This window comes from Gekko japonicus, unplaced genomic scaffold (genome assembly GCF_001447785.1).
Source record: "Gekko japonicus isolate JY-2015 unplaced genomic scaffold, Gekko_japonicus_V1.1 scaffold63, whole genome shotgun sequence".
NCBI lineage: Eukaryota > Metazoa > Chordata > Lepidosauria > Squamata > Gekkonidae > Gekko > Gekko japonicus.
In genome coordinates, this window is record NW_015168654.1 from 2181798 (window position 1) to 2198810 (window position 17013).

Here is a 17013-nt window from a genome sequence, read left to right on the forward strand (position 1 = left end):
TCCCTTCCCTTTTCTTTCACAGAGTCTTAGTTGGCACCTGTGTGCAATTCAGTTGTGAAATATTTCCCTTTTAGGCCTCAAGCTTCCTGCTTATTTTTTTAAATTCCAGCTTAGATGGGGGCTGCTGTTCCCTCTTGTGTATCCCTGAGAATTAAAAGCTTAACTGTGCTCTGTAACTTTTAACATTTTAAAAGAAAGTAACCGAAGGTGAATGAACTGATTACGTATTCCCTTGCCAGATTTTGGTTGCTAGAGCTGGGGTACAGTGTGTTCTGAGAGTTACGATAGCAGTAAGTTAAGATATTGCACGCAGTTAGAGGTCAGAAGTTTTCAGATTGACATCCATCTTTTAAAGTCCACACCCAGGTCCCACTATTGACTTCACAACTTATGTGATCTCCTAAGGTAGTACTAGTTGGGAAGGGGGTTTCACGTTTGGCAGCGCCACACCATGGCTTGTATCCAACCATCCATGAATTGCGGGCTCAGAGGTTTCCTGTGTTCCTGCAGTCCTTTCCAACGCCCAAAAAGTTCAGTCCGAGGCTTGCAGGATCCATGTGGAGGAGTAGTTGTGTGGGTCAGCGGGTACAGAGGAAGGACAAGGAATGAAATTGATCCCTTTCCTTGGTAGAGTTGTACTTGCAGATAGGGGTGTGTGCCCGGTATATACTGAGCCGAATAAATACTGAAAAAATTGGAGAATCTGACTCAGCTACTGAAATAGCTGAGCCTGAATAAAAGCCAATATTATTCAGCTTTTATTTGGGTGCAGCTAGAAGGCATTTAAAGAGACAGTGGACAATGGAGGGGGAAAGGCATTTAAAGAGACAGTGGTCTCTTTAAATGCCTTTTTTCCTCCATTGGTTTCAATAGAGGATGGGGGCACCTTCTTTGGGGGGCCATAGAACTGGACCCCCTGGTCTAATCTTTTTGAAACTTGGGGATTTTTTTAGGAGAGGCACCAGCAGCTATGCTGCAAATTTGGTGCCTCTGTCTCAAAAAAACAGCCCCCCCCACAGCCCCGACTACCCCAGATAGATTCTCCATTATACCCTTTGAGGACGGTCTGATATTTTTCAGGTTCAACAGAGCAGAATAGGGGGAAAAACCAATTTTTTTTGCACACCCCTAGTTGCAGAAGAGGAAGGAGGACTGATTCATCCCTACATCCTTCCTCACTCATGTCCTCCAGTTCACATGCTTGTTCCTCTGTCAGTGTTGCGACCCTGGGAGTGAACATTCTGGTGGTCAGAAGGGGCTTCTGGAACAGAAAAGAATGCAGGAGAAGTGCCTGGTTAGGTCTAGGCCAGTGACTGAGACTGTACAGAGCCTGGAGCCACTTCACTGTAGGCTGTTTAGAAGTAGCACATCCAGTGAGAGATCGAGGCCTGTTCATTTCCCCCCTCCCAGCTGTAGAATCCTGAAGGTTGAAATCTCAAGATAAAGAAACCTGCAGCTGCTTATTTGATTCTAGCTGTAGTACATACATATTCTGGCTCACGTCTTGCCTTCTGTCATGTAAGAGGAAGCATGACTCTGACACTGGCAGGGTTCTGCTGGAGTGAGGGGTAACTTTACTAATCCACTTGTTAGTAGAGACCTGTCCCTTTAAGACTGAAGAAGTATCCTTGTTGGGATTCCTTTGTGGGAGGGAGGAGAGAAGACGCCCAAGCTTCCAGTCTTAGTCCCACCACAGGCAGCAGCGTCTCAGTGCTGGGGTAATCGGCAACATCCATGTGAGATTCCCCTGGGGAATAATGCTGGATTGTTCTCCATTCCTTGTTTTGACCTAAGAGTCCAGTTCCGAAGTATCCTCTTCTTCTCATTTCCACTATTGCTTGTCTCAGGTCCTGTCTTGTAGGCTTGTTAAGGAGGGTCACAGGAGTGACATTGCCCAGTTTGTTGAACCCCTTTCTTTCCAGGCTTGTTGGCCACAGTGGAACTTGCCTCAGCTAAACTGCAAGCCTTCTGCTGCTCCTTCTTGCACTGGCTGCATCCTCTCTCTTCTTTGAGTCTTTCATGCTGAGTTGGTTCTTGATTAAGGGTAGCATTGCCTGATTACTGGGAAGACTCCTTTAGATCTGGTTTGTCTGATCTTCTGCCAATTTCAGCAACTGTTTTACCATACTGTGCATAGAGGCAGGTCTTAGCTCTAACCTTCTCTTAGCTACATAAGTCTCCACTCTCTCATGTGCTCATCTCTCTCACCAGGTAAATCAGCGCAATGTTCCTGGGATTGACAGTGCCTACCTGGCAATGGATACTGAAGAAGGCGTGGAAGTTGTGTGGAACGAAGTTCAGTTCTCGGAGCGCAAGAATTTTAAGCTTCAGGAGGTGTGTGATGCTCGTACTACTATAGGCACCACAACATGTGGCTAAGCTCACCGGGCCGTGGGGATACCTGTGCAGATTGCTAGGCAAAGTGTACTGGTTCAACTGCATCCACAGTTGTGAGGGTGGGGTGAATGGCAGGCCTGACCTGAGATTGTGCTGCAGCCCTTTCTGGTGGCAGGTCCGTTTTGGTGTGGTGACTCTGCTCTGCTTGTTGCTGCAGGAGAAGGTCAAAGCTGTCTTTGACAATCTAATCCAGCTGGAGCATCTGAATATTGTGAAATTCCACAAGTACTGGGCTGATGTGAAGGAGAACAAGGCCAGGGTAAGTGGAGTGATGCCTGCCCATCCTCCTGGAATATCAGTTGTTCCCCATTTTGTTGATGAAGCAGCAGGTGGTAACCTTCCTTCCCTCCCTCCACCAGGTGATCTTCATTACAGAGTACATGTCCTCTGGCAGCCTGAAGCAGTTTCTGAAGAAGACAAAGAAGAACCACAAGACTATGAATGAAAAGGTGACCCCTTGTTCTTTTTGCTGATAGTCCAGAAATCATGCGTGCTTGCTTTGTCTTTCATTCCAGGGCTGTTGTAGCCCTTGGACAGGAGTTCTATGCAGCTATTTCTCTTCTGCCCACTAGTAGCCTCAGATCCCTTGATGAGCTGGAGAGGTGATGGTCAGCAGATGGCTGGCATGTCTCTTCAGTTCCTCCTAGGGTAGGATTATGGGGAAGCAAGTCAAGGTGTGGAAGCTTAGAAATGTTTGGGGACAAGAAATAAGGGGAGAACTTGCCTGAACTTAGTCTTTGGGTTTGAACTTCTGTAAGAGGGCCATAGTGGACATTGCTTAATGCCTCTTGGTGGTGAACTTCTCTGATCTGTGTTGCAGGCTTGGAAGCGCTGGTGTACCCAAATCCTTTCTGCTCTCAGGTATGTGTGTGAGGGGAGCTTTTGGGGGCTGGTGTCATAGTGGGAAATAACTGTGTGTGCCTAGATGAACACAGACACGTCCATCTGCCCGAGCAATTAGTGGAATGACTGGAATTTGCTGTCTGTATGGGCTAGCCTGGGGAGTGTTTCTGGATAATAGAAAATGGATTTTTAAAAACCCAGATCTTTGGCGAAATCTAATCCTCTCCTCTGTGGCACAGGGATTTCCACAGGTGGAGGAAGATGCTGTGTGGCTTGGTCTTGGTAGACCAATACATTTTGTCTTGGAAGACTCAGGAGTTTGGTCTCTCTTGGGTCTTCCCTTCCAAAGCATCGTAGAAATGGGGATTATGGCAGAGCTCTATTCCTGGTTCTGTAAGGTTTATAGTTGTTACTTGTTTGCTGTCCCACTCTTCCCCCATGGTGTTGAGGGTTATTGGTTTTGCATCCTTCCCATCAGTCATTACCCCTTGGATTCTGAGCGTGAATGCTGGCCAAGGGTAGCCAGCAACTCCCTCTTTGGGACTTCTTGAAAGACTCACACACGTATGAAACTAGCTCCTAGTTCAGTGTATCTAGCATCACTGCTGCCAGCCAGAACTCAGTCTAGCCTCACCCTTTTCCTGTGTTTCCTTTCCAGTTACCTCCACTCCTGTGACCCCCCAATTATTCATGGAAACTTGACTTGCGACACCATCTTTATCCAGCACAATGGGCTGATCAAGATTGGGTCAGGTAAGACTGTACTGGGGGGAGGTCACTGCCAGCGCGGAGACGTTTGGATAGAAAAGGGGGACTCTGTCCTTCCATTTTGCTGCTGGGTTAGAAAGCTTGGCTTGCTATTTGCCCTGTCCTTGGAAACAGGTTCTTACACCAGCCCTGGACAGGGTGAGGCCAAGGGAAAAGGGCTGACTGGGAACACATCTGCCTGTAGGATTCTGTGACCTGACTGGGGCCTCTGTTAATAGCAAATGGTGCTGACCTTTGGAAACCTCCTGGAAAACTCTGCTGCCCGATGACACTCTGCCCTGAGCTGCTCCTACTGCAGGCTGGCCCAGTATCCCTTCTGCTTTCTCTTCCATAGGACAAGACAGAAGGGGGCCAGAATGTTGAGCCACTTTGCCCTTTCCTTGCCAAGGATAGGAAATTCTGCTGTGATTCGCCTTTGACCCTGTGCTCCCATCTTTTGACCTCTGCCCTCCAGGCAGCAGCTCCCCGGAGATCTGGGGCATGGGGCTGGCATTCTGGGCTCTCAGGGGAGTGCTCTTTGTTCTCGGCAGTCTCCCTGCCAGTCTTGTGCTTTTGTCATTCCATGTAGACCTCTGGCAGAGCCGATTGTCAGCCAGTGGGGTAGCAGGGGGAAGGGTAGCTAGAGTTGTTGGGGTTCTTCCCAAGCAAACGCAGCTGCCAAAGCAGCTTAGGATGTCATCAGCCTCACCTTGAGAGTCCTTTAAGCAAGCAAAGTGTTCTCGTTGTTGTGTGGTGCCGTCGGCTGCTCTGGTTTGTGTTCCCCTCTTGTGCCTCTTCTGTTGCGGCTGCTTGTGGATCCTCGCTAGTAAGATGGATTGTATTGCTTTAGTTCTTGGAAGTCCTCTCTGGATTCTCCTTGGCATTTGAGGCAGGACAGTTCAGAAATCTCTTCTCTCTCCTCCTCGAGAGGGGAGCACTTTCTGTCTTGGGCAAGTTGGATGGGTGGTCTGGGGGAAACATTTATTGCCTTATATTATCCATAGTGTTTGCTCATATGGTCACAACAGAACCGATTGGCTTAACCGTACTTCCCTCTCCAACTGTAGCTGGAGTGGGGGGTGTAAACAAGTGGTGGGGCTAGAGATGCTCCAAAGAATTCTTGGCACAGTGCCAAATAAAATTCCCAGGATCCTTTCAGGGTGTCATGGCAGTCAAACTGGCATAAAGCCATTCTGTTGTACATCTACCTAGATATGCAGGTATTCATGGGGCTATGGGAGTATGCCATTCCTGTGGGGGGGGGGTGCATTATGGACATGTCCTTCTGCTATTGATTCCCAAAACTTCTCTGAGGAAGCCCATCCAGGTTTGCAGAAATGCTAACTTTAGTCCCCAGGAGGTACGCCTTTGTACTACCTTTCACAAATACGAGCATTGCCATGCTGGATCAGCTAAAATACTGTGACTGAGCGCACAGTGTCTAACAAGATGCCTCTGTGAAGCTTCTGTTTGTTCTGTGTCTGCAGCATCTGATAATCTGAGCTATAGTGTTTCTGAACACGGTGGTTCCATCCTTGGATATAATGGCTAACAACTGTCGATATGCCTGCTCTCATTTGAAAAAAAAAACCAAACACCCTTGCCTTAAAGCAGTGAATACCATAAGTTAAATATGCGTTGCCTCTGGAGAGAAGTGGAATGTGAAAGGGTACAAAGTTCTATGAAGCAAAGGCCAGGACCACATTCTCATGAAAGCTGTAACATCTGGTTCCTTCTGTTCAAGTTCCCATGTGTGAAAAGACATACAGCTCTGTGGGAAGGATTTCCAAACCCAGCAGCAGATCAACCAGCCCTTGGTCCTCTGCTCCTCAAGTGCCACGGTTGGGGGAAGAAGTATGGCTTGGAACCTGGACCAAGAACTGAGTTTAGAAGAAGAAGAAGACAAGAAGAAGAGATTGGATTTATACCCCGCCCTTCACTTGGAGTCTCAGAGCAACTTACAAACTCCTTTCCCTTCCCCTCCCCACAACAGACACCCTGTGCGGTGGGTGGGGCTGAGAGAACTCTGACACAAACTGCTCTTTCAGGAACAGCTGTGCCAGAGCTTGTGACTGACCCAAGGTCACATCAGCAGCTGCAAGTGGAGGAGTGGGGAATCAAACCCGGTTCTCCCAGATTAGAGTCCACACACTTAACCACTACACCAAACTGGCTCTAGAAGGCTTTGCTGTCTTTAGAAGGCTTTGCTGTCTGTTTGCAGAGCCTTCTTTACTGCGCCTCACATATTTAAGGGTCGTGTGCCTGCCAGAGTGTATTTTGCTCTCTCCTAGCTGGACATCTCCCCTAGAAGAAACTAGGGGGGGCAGTTCCATCTGCCAGGCATTGAGCCCTTGGCAAAGGATACTACCTGGATTGTGTTTTGAGAGGAAGCTCTGCTGGTTTGAGGATCCCTGTATGGATTGAGAGCCCTGGTTTGCAGTATTGTGGACTTTGCTGGCAGGCCCATCCTTAGGGTGGGAAACTGAGGGGAAGGGGAGAGATATGTTAAGTAAGAGCCAGTGTAATGATTGATTGCCATTTCATACTTTATAAATGACACTTTATGCAACTGTGCTGTGTTTGGGGACAAGAAATTGGATCCCCAAATGGCGTTTCTTACAGAAGCTCTTTGTCACAGATTTGTACAGCTCCCCATCAGTTACAGCAGAGTTTCCAGGGCCATTCTTTTAAAAAAGCAGGAAGCAGCACTTCTGTTTGACCAAGAACGTGGAATGACTTCACTGGCTGGACCTGTCTAGCTGGAATGGCAACTGGATTCTTGAGCAGACTCAGTGGCTAGCTATAGGAAAGCATACAGCACCCGTCTCGCAAGGATATGTGAAGGAACAACAAATACTGTGATGACTGAAAGCTCCTGAGAGCATGCCAGCCCGGGGGGCACCTTGGCAGAGCTGCTGCTTCTGTCACTTCAAGTTAATAAAATTCTGTGGAGGGTCCAGTTACTCTCCCTCTCCTTCATCCAGCTGTCTGTTTGACCTGCAGCTCACAAGTTCTGTTACTCTTGTGCATTGTTGTCAGAGAGGAAAAGTCATTGTGCTCCTATGCCAAAGCAAGAAAGGGCTCTTGCCAAGTCTGTCTCTAAGAAGAATGCTTGCCGCTTGTTGGGTGGGCTATCTGACTAGGGAGAGCTGTGTGTGTCGACGACCTCAGGCAGCCCTCAGGAGACGCTGTGCGAATTTGTTCTGGAAGTAAACTTGAATTCTGTGGTTCCATCCTTGATGGGGCAGGGCCTGTTATGGCTCCCTCTGGAGGAGAAAAGCTTGCTGCCTTTGGTGACTCTGTGACGCGTTCCATGAATTTTACCTGAATGTTATCTAGGTTGTGGCAATTTGGGTTGAATTCGTTCCAGATGTTTGAAACTGCTGGACTGCCTGACTTGGACAGGCAATGGCATGGATTCTCCATCTGCTGATGACTGTGCTGTGTTCCATCCATTTCTGTGTTGATCTCTCACAAGCTGACTCTGCCTTCACACAACCATTTTTGTATTGTGAGATGAATAAGCCGAGCAGCTACATCAGATAGTTCCCTCCAGGTAGGAGTTCATTTTTCATTTTGTTTGGAGAACCCCAAAGAAACAAACCTCTTTACCTTAACCTGCAATTATTTTTCCTTCTCCAAATGGGCGGTGAAGTGTCAGGACTGATGCCTACTTTTGGGGAATCGGGGCTTGTCCTGACAACTGCTCCCTCTTCATATGGAGCAGATTGGGCTGTGGATGTGAATAGGTGTAGCGGCGCAATTGTAAGGATTGGATCACGTTAAATCTGTCCTTATGAATCTCTGTCCTAACATCCCACCTTGAGAGGTGGCTCTTCAGAAAGTGAGACACTGTTCCGGGTCTCTCCCCCCCCCCCCCAAAAAAAAATCTTTCTGGAAAATTCTGCTTCTCTGGAAGCTGAAGCAGGTGGAGAGTATCCAACCCTCTTCTTGGTCTGACTTTCCCCCTTTCCACCTAGTTGATGGTGCATAAGATGGGGTTCTGCAGCACTGGCTGAATGTGAATACATCCAGGAGGTTCCCACAGCTCAGCAGCACAAGAGGCTGCCTGTGATGCACTCGGAGGCAGAGGGGGTGAGAACCCAAACTGTCATGAGGCAGCTGATGGTGTCTTGGAGGGAGGGGGGAGCTTCTCGAGGATGTCAGTCAGTCCAGGAGCTTCTACGTGTCAGTGGGGATGGGTGATCATATAGTGGAGGGCAGGCAAGGGAGACTCTGCTGCGGTCCTTCCCAATTCAGTGACTCCAACACTTAGTCGAGGTGGTTTCTTAGAGTGGGGATTTACCCAGCATGGTAGTTTAGCTTCAGGGTCTGCCCTCTCCTATGGCTGATTGGGGGACATATGGGGAAATCTGTGCTCCAGATCTGCTTACCCCAAGGAACCATAGGAAACTGAGCAGGCTTGGGTTGCAGGAATCGGGGTCCCATTTCAGGGTGGAGAGCATGAGGCAAAGGAGTTGGGGAAGGGACTTTCTCTTGTTCTCCCCTATTAGCAGTTTGCTGCCAAGTTTGGAGACAACAGACGTCCCCATCATTCTGTCTTTAAGCAGGTCCTCTCTTTGTCCCTTGGGGGACAAAGGCAACCATCCAGCAGCAAACTCGATATGCCACTGTTTGGAAGGGTGGAATATTTGAAAGGGAAGATAAAGCCAACAGAGAGGGTTCCTGGCCTGAGCAGTCAGTAGGCTGAGAAGAAAGGATAGCCTCTCTTTCCATTTTTGGAGTTGTAGGTGGGTAGGTGGGTAGACGCACAAGGCATGGACAGAAGCAGCTACCGGTCTTGAAATGCAAGCTGCCCCATTTCCTGTTCTTCTTAGATCAGACATGAATGTATGTACACCTTCCTCGGTGGGGACAAGGAGGAGAAGGGAGGAACTTCTGGAAGCCGAGCACTGGCTTCCCTTGTGGGTTTGCTGCCTGCCCCTTCGGCAGCAGGAGAGGGCTTTACTACCAGAAGCCCTGGCCCCCTGCCCTGCCCGTCTCTCTCCATCCCTTGCTCTCCACTCCAGGCTGGTGGCACCAGCAAAGTAAAGGAGCTCCACCCCTGTACTGCTGCCATGGTGACTCAGCCAGCAGTTGTCTGGGTTGAGGTAAAGGGCTAGCTGTTCATCAACTCAGCTCACAGACGTCTGTCTTGTTAATTTCCCGCTTATGGGCTGCTTCTTTTCTCTTCTTTCTCTCTCTCTCTCTCTCTCTCTCTCTCTCTCTCTCTCTCTCTTGCCAACAGTCTTTCATAGGATTTTTGCTAATGGTGAGCAAATCTCTCTGCTCTGTGATGTGACTGTGACCTAAATATATATATATATGAGAGCATCACTTTATATATATTAAACTTCTCTCCTCCGGTGTTCCTTGCTTATGAGGCTGGCGTGTGCGTCTCAGTAGTGTAGCTCTACCCTTCCCTCATCTCTCCGCCCTCTGGAGCTCCTAACTGGAGGAGAGAAGCCTGCCCTCTTTACTTTTCTCCTCCTCCCTACAAAAGCTTTAGGCTGCACTAGTCTCTTCCCGACTCCCTTCCCCCTGCTGCATGCTGCCTCCTGCATGTGGGCCTGGGCTTTCCTCACATGTTGAGGAGCTGCCGCCGCCAGTGCTGGCACCTCCTTTCTCTCTGGCCGTGGTTGGGGCTCTGCTTGCTGTTTGCTTGTGGCTTCTCTAACCCCTTGACTGGCTGCAAAAAAGGAACAGTGCCCTGAGCCTGCAGCTGGCATATAGCAAGGGGAGCTTGGGTGAATTGCAGCAGTGAGGCTTGGAAGCGTGCTAACCGTGTCGCTGGCCTAGCCCGGGGGAGGAGGGCGAGTCAAAGCGCTGTGGGGCTTTCTAGCTTGGTGAGAGAGCCCCCACTTATTCCCTGGAGTTGCTCTGCTGGCTCCTGCTGCAATCATCATCTTGAGAAGCTCTTGGAGGCCATTGCTTTGCCATGCAAGGGACTGCTGCACTGCTGTGTCTTGGCACTGGGTGGTGGGGCGATGGAAACGGGAAGGGCCTCTCTGCTTCCATCATAGCTGGCTGCCCTCACTGTATATTAGATGTCTGTCTCTTGATCGTGTGCCCCCACCCCTCCCAAGGTTGGGAAGTGGTATGTCTGAGAAATGTGCTCCTCTCAGAAAAATGGTGTGTTAGGGAAAGCAAGGTTCTGGGATTTACCAGCTGTGCCCTTCAGGTAGGAGGTGGCTTTGGAAATAGAGCAAGAGAAGGAATGGCTTGGGTGTGGGACAGATGCTGACGGTCACCTTGGTGCTGTGAGAGTCTCCTTGACACACGTTGAAGAGGTTAAGATGGTTGGTACTGTCGTGTTTGGGTGAGTGGGAGTTGAGTCTTAGGGGTGAGAACTTGAAAGGAAAAGCCTTTTTCTTGGCCAGGGGGGAAAATAAATCCTTGTTAAAGATGCTGTCAGCATAGTGTAGCAGGCGGAAGCCAGAATTTTGGTAGTGGAAAGGTGGTGGGCATCTACCGAGAGTGGAATGACAGGAATGAGCCTGTAGCATGTCTCCAAGCATGTAGCTCCTCCAACATGGCCTCCTGTTTGTTTGTAGAAGAGGGGGCAATGAGTTCCAGTTCCCTCCTTCCACTCCAGACTCTCACTTTGCTTCCAGCGCTATTCCTGAACCCACAAACAAAATTGGCGGCCGGGGGGGGGGGGGGAGGGGGGCACTGATTTGGTTGCAGAATTGGGGGAAGCAGGAAAATGCCATTCGGCAAAGTCTGCAGATTGTTTGATCCATGCCCCTGGGTCTAGAGAGGGGCCCTGCCTGGCTGCTTCTGCTTTGGCTGATCTAGTGCGCATGGGATGTTTTCAGCAGGGCTGTCTGTTGTGTATGAGTGCCCAGTTCTGCATTTAGAGTCTAACTGCTTCAGAGGAAAAAATAAGCTCCTGGTCCTTGTGGCCCAGAGTAGGGACTAAGCAGATACCCTTGTGGTAGGGGGTGGGGGGTGTAAAGACTTCTTTTCCTGTCCCTGAAGCAGATGTGTCGATTGCACCTACACAGCAGTCACGCATCCCTGACAGAGACACTGTAGCCATCTAGGGCCTCTTCATGGTGGAGCTTTTGCTGCAGGTTATCCGTACCCTGTCTGAGTGCCGGCTAGCTCTCCATTCCAGCTTGTGTTCAAGATGCTGTCTTTCTAGCTTTGCTCTCTCTTCTTTTTCCCTCCATAGTTGGATAGCCATGGGAAAGCTCTTGTTCACCAGGACTCTGTCTTTCCTGGGGAGGTCATGTGCTGGGTGGCTGCCTGTAGGAATATGGGGGCCCCTTGGGCTGGTCACACATGAGCGTACTCGCAGGATGGATCAGTGTGGCATGTAACCCACAACACAGGACCAACTCTTCATCCACAGAAGGCTACAGATGTTCAGCTTTCCAGACCGTTTAAAGCCATGAAGTGATAGAAATTAAAGTACAAGCAATATCTCCTTATGGGGGATAAGACAATGGCTCAGTGGTAGAACACATCCTTTGCACATAGAAAGTCCCAAGTATCTCCAGTTGAAGGATCACGTAGTGGATGATATGAAAGACATCTTACCTGAAACCCTGGCTGCTGTTGCCAGTCAGAAGAGACAATATTGACCTTAATAGACCATTAAGGCATCTTCATGTATTGGGATGAAAAACTAACTTTTCTGCTTAAGGACCATGAAAAACAGGTTGCTTACCTGTAACTGGTGATCTTTGAGTGGTCATCTGTGCAGTCACACCCATGGGATTATGCACCTGTGCTGATCCGAATCGGTGGCATGCAAAGCTCACAAAGGGATTTTCGCGCCTTATTGGATCCAAAGACCTTCAAGCATATAAATAAATAAGTAGAAGGAAATAACTGCTCACTTGGTAGTTTCCTGTAACCCTGCCAGGGTTCATGTAGTTCTGTAATAAGTAGGTTTTATAGCAGTTCTCTTGCTGCCACAAAAGGAAGGAAGAAAAGAAGCTGCCTCACACCATCTAGAGGCCTTTTTGGATTAAAAGGCAACTAAGAAAAGCGAGAACAAAGGGTTCAGTCATTAGAAATTAATACAGAAGTAAATGAAGCCACGTGCCAAAAATAAGGACACCACACATGACCTTGATAGAAATTAAATCTAAAAGTAGGGAAATTATGAAATCAGAAGATTAAACAGCAAGGCAGACAGGAGTAATCTAATTTCTGAAAGACCTATTTCTAAGATTCTCTGGCTCCAGCACTTTGCCAGCTTTATGGTTAATAGCCCTTACAAAATTGTGAAATTGCTCAGAAAGAGGTACTGTGCAAGTCAGTGCTTTTGGAAATGTGCGTATGCACAATTTACTTATATTTGTTCCTTGAAGAAATTGGGGGAAATACAAGGGACATCACCTTTTTATATTGCCAGAAAAGGAAGAACTTAAACATTTGTGACAGCTGAAAGAACACTAATAGGGAATTCCCACATTTAAATTGCTTAGCTGAATTGCAGAGTCTATAGCATCAGGTACAGAAGGAGAAGATTTTATAGAACTGTTAGATGGCAAAGCAAATTGGTCAGATGAGTAACTAGTTACAGAAGTAAGTCAATTTAGAAGACAGTACCAATAATAGAAGTTACAGAAGCTGCAGCAGGAAAGCAATTAAGAACACTGAGTTATATAGAGGATAATCATGAGTTATACTGCATATGACATACCATCAAGTGTTGTAATACTTTTTCATTATAAATATGGTAGCAAATAATTAAATGAGGCAGTTAAGTGTAAAATTGGTGAACAAAAAAATTAATATTATTGCACTTCAGGAAACTTAAAATATACATAAACCTAATATAGCAAAAGGCATGATACTTCTGGTAACGCTTCATTGGGTTTCTGTTTATGTGCAAAATATGCAGTATGTTCCATCCAGTATCCATGATAATGCAAGAAGGATATTGAATGATAAAGCTGTTGAAAGGAATATTTCAACACAGGCAGATAACAATAGAATGAATTTATGCCCCTGACACAAAGTAAAAATAGTCTTGTCTCAGGTTTGGAGGATTAATTGGGGTGGGGTGCTATGAATGTGCTAATGGACAGTTTGCTGGTTGGGTAAGGAAAGAGGAAACAAGTCTCTGAAGAGCCTGTTTAATTTGGGATTTAAGAATGCTTGGAGAGCATGTGTCTTTTTCTGGTATTTAAAACATTTACTCACAGACTGAGGCCTTTCCTATTTGCACTGTATTAGTCATAAAAATGCAGTCTGTTGTGATCTAGTTATGCAGATCACACACCCATTTTGTTACAAATGCTGTTGGAATCTGAATAGTAAAGGGGTGTGGAAGTTAAATAGCATAGCACTCTAAAAAGTAAATTAGAATTTAAGATTTAAAGAAAAATACAATGGAGTAAGATTTTAAAAACAGTGCAGGGTTACATTTAGGGTGTCCCACCGTATCTGAAAGTATCTGAAGAGGTGTGAGTGCACACGAAAGCTCATACCTTGAATAAACCTTTGTGGTCTTAAAGGTGCCCCACTGGACTCAAAATTTGTTCTACTTCAGACGAACATGGCTGCCCACCTGGATCTACCTACCACTGTGTGTGAGCAGACATAAATAAGAATTCTAGCTTTCATTATGTAGTTCAAGTCAAAACCAATCATATGAATCTGCAACATGATTTTTAAATTTAGATCATTATATGTATTTGTGGTTTTACTTCTTGCCCCAACATTTACAAACGGATAAAACCTACCTATTTGTTTTCTCTCATTTCCTAGGGAAAATCACCTGAAAAACATGGATTACACCATTGAAACTAGCATGCTTGCCTCATATTACACTGATACTGCTGTTAGATTTATGACACAATGAATCTTTAGAAATGGAAATATTTCTGCAGAGAAAACTTTCCACCCCTTGTCTCTGCTTGAAAGAGCTTTTCCATCGTCTAGTCCTAGGAGTGTTGCTTAGTACATCAGTCAAATGCAGTAGCAACACGATACACTGCTAAATTCAAATGAATAGCATGAATTGGCTGTAATTTTATTTTAAAACACTAATTTGGAAAGTATTTAACTTGACTTTTCTAAAACACAGAATACTTCTAATAGAGCTTAGTTTCCCCCAAATTTCTGTCTCCCCCCTCCCCCAATTAGAAATATGTGGGTGTTCCAGATCTTTCTACCGTTATTTTTCCCTCTGAGCTTTTACATTTCTGCACGGGCAGTATTCCCCTGTAGGTAGTTTGGCTTCTAAGTTTGTTCTTCCCTCTCCTGCTGTGCCTTCTCCCAACTAGTAGTGTTCCTAGGGTTGCCAGCCTCCAGGTGGGGCCTGGGGATCTCCCGCTTTGACAACTGATTTCCAGCTGACAGAGATCAGCCCCCCTGGAGAAAATGGCTGCTTTGAAGGGTGGACTCGATAGCATTGTACTATGCCTAGGCCCCTCCCCTCCCCAAACCACACCCTCTCCTGGCTCCACCCCCAAAGTCTCCAGGTATTTTCCAACCCAGACCTGGCAACCCTAGGTGTTCCTGTCTGTGCTTCCATTCCTCCAGCTTTCTCAGGAGGGTTTCTGAGTCTCAGGGGGCTGATCCTGCATGACAAGAACTTCAGGATGTTGGTCAGTGACCACCAGATACTATTGTATCTGCAAGAGCTGTGATTTGCTTGAGGCCTGCTCTGTGTGTGGCGGTGCCCTGCTGAGGCGACTGTATAGGAACAGTCCGAGTCTTTGGTGAAAGGCCAGGGGAAGAAAAGAGGACTAGAAGAAGGTGGGCTAGCCTGAGCTGAGGCTTTGAGCCAAACAGCCTTGAGCGTGTGGCCAGAAAAAGGTAGCCTCTCCCTCCCTTGGAGCTTTTCCAGGGGGAAAAAAAAATGGAAGGAAGGGAGGTTTCTTTGCTGCCTTTCTCCCCAAGCGTTTGTTTAGAGGCTGGACTTAGACCGCTGTCTGTATCTCTCTTCTCTTCCTCCAAGAGAGCTTCAACTAAGATTGAAGTCCTGTGTGGAGTGACCCGGAAGATGCCTTTTTAGCTCGGGGCAAGGAGGTAGGCAGCAGGGCACCACCAGCAGCTCAGGATGCGTCTCCTGCTTTCGAGGCCGTGGGTGTGCGTGTGTGCGTGTGTCTGCCTGCCTGCCTTTCTGAAAAAAAGTAGTCGCTTTGCTGCAGAGCCCAGGCAAACCGTGTGCGTTGGTGCCAGCCCCATCTCCCCTCCCCCTTGCAAGTGGGAACAGTGTGCTAAGCAGCGGAAATGCAAGGCAGAGCTACACAGAGAACTGTGTAGACGGGACAGGAGCTGTCTGCTCTGCTTTCATGCAGTGTCCCTGACTGTCCTCCAGCAAGACTAAGCATGGGCCCGTTTCCACTTAGGCTTGTATGCTCTTGATGGAGAGGCTGCTTAGCCCCAGGGTTGGGGGGGGGGGAATGGCGGTGGGCTTCCCTCTTATATTCCTTCTTCCTCAGGCACTCCTGAGCTGGGTCCACCTCCTTTCCCTAGTCTTGCACTTCTGCTGTGGGGCACCAGCGAGCAGGGGAAGGGAGGTGGCTGCAGCGCCCTGTCCTCCTTGAGGCTCCCCTGTAGCTATGGACCAGGAGGAGCTTACTTTGAGCCCCACAACAACAGGAGGTGAGGCAAGGCATCGCATCTGATCAGTTATAATATTTGTCTCTTCTAGTTGCCCCAGATACCATCAACAATCACGTGAAGACATGTCGTGAGGAGCAGAAGAACCTGCACTTTTTTGCTCCGGAGTATGGCGGTATGAAAGGGAGGGGGGGACGGAAGGTGGTTGGGGACCTGCAGTTCACTGTGTGCCCGCTGCCCCGCAGACTCATTCCTGGCTGTGGAGTGTGTCTGGTGTAGTCTCTTGCCCCGAGCGTGACTCCTGGACAGTTTCAGATCTCCTTGCGCTCTCTTCACCTCTGTTGATCAGTCCTGCTCCCTCTTTTGTGTTCCAGAAGTTGCACATGTGACTACCGCTGTGGATATCTACTCCTTTGGGATGTGTGCGCTGGAGGTGAGGCGAGGACGTTTGTAGGGGGATGTGTGTGTGTGAATGTGTGTAAAACAGCTTCACAGAATGCTAGCAATGCCCTCATGGCATAAATGCTGCTCCAAGGCTTGTTCCTGGGCTCCCTTCCAAACAGGACTGAGTCTTGGGGGGGCGGGGGAGAGTTGTGCTCAGTGGTTCCTGCAGTCTCTGTCATCTCCCTCCTCCTGGGATACAGGAGAGATCAAAAACAATTCAGAATGGGAGTGGAAAATGGTTCTCCCCTGCAGTGTGTTGAAAATGCCTTGGGGGAGTAATTGCAAAGCACTGCTGCGTTCGGCCCACCCTTGCAGCTGAATATATGATTGAATGGCGGAATGAGGTGATGTGAAGGTTTTCTGTGTTGTTGTGACTAATTGGTGACAGCTGATTGACCCATGCAGCTCTTCACAGTGAGTGGTAAATGACCCTCTGTATACAAATGGTTTGTGCAACTGTATCTGAACGGCAGTTCTTTACCTGCAGATGGCAGTGCTGGAGATACAGGGAAATGGTGAATCGTCCTACGTGCCCCAAGAAGCAATTAACAATGCCATTCAGTTGCTGGAGGACCCCTTGCAACGGGTAAGGATCTGGGATGCTTCTTGCCTCCACTGGGCAAGCATGTGAGGTTCCCCCTCCAAGGAGCTGGCCCAAGATGTAACCTGTTTCCCTTCCAGGAGTTTATTCAGAAGTGCCTGGAGCTGCAGCCGAGTAAGCGTCCCACAGCTCGTGAGCTCCTCTTTCATCAGGCCCTCTTCGAAGTGCCCTCTCTGAAGCTCCTGGCAGCACACTGCATTGTGGGCCATCAGCGTGAGTATGGTCAAGCGCAGAGGGTTTACAGGCTCTAGAGGGTTGCCCAGACTGAAGCTTCATAGTAGCGTAAGGACTTATTTAGCTGACCCAGTTTCTCTACAGCTCAAGGACTGTATAGCAGATAGGCCTTTAGGGGTGTCCCATAACAGCACATCTAAGCAATCAGTACAGCTGAAACTAGTATAAAATTGCAGCCACCAGGTGTGTTGTTTGAAAATGAGGAGAGGGAACCT

General features: G+C 48.0%; 1 protein-coding gene across 1 annotated transcript in view; it reads left to right on the plus strand.

Moving 5' to 3' along the window:
• NRBP1 (nuclear receptor binding protein 1) overlaps nucleotides 1–17013 on the plus strand; it is a 29301-nt gene that overhangs the window by 5454 nt on the left and 6834 nt on the right. The window contains exons 3-11 of the mRNA XM_015415136.1: nucleotides 2212–2334; nucleotides 2555–2656; nucleotides 2757–2846; nucleotides 3218–3258; nucleotides 3899–3993; nucleotides 15611–15694; nucleotides 15894–15952; nucleotides 16451–16549; nucleotides 16645–16777. Coding sequence (XP_015270622.1) covers nucleotides 2212–2334; nucleotides 2555–2656; nucleotides 2757–2846; nucleotides 3218–3258; nucleotides 3899–3993; nucleotides 15611–15694; nucleotides 15894–15952; nucleotides 16451–16549; nucleotides 16645–16777 — 826 coding nt within the window. The remainder of the gene's footprint in view (nucleotides 1–2211; nucleotides 2335–2554; nucleotides 2657–2756; nucleotides 2847–3217; nucleotides 3259–3898; nucleotides 3994–15610; nucleotides 15695–15893; nucleotides 15953–16450; nucleotides 16550–16644; nucleotides 16778–17013) is intronic.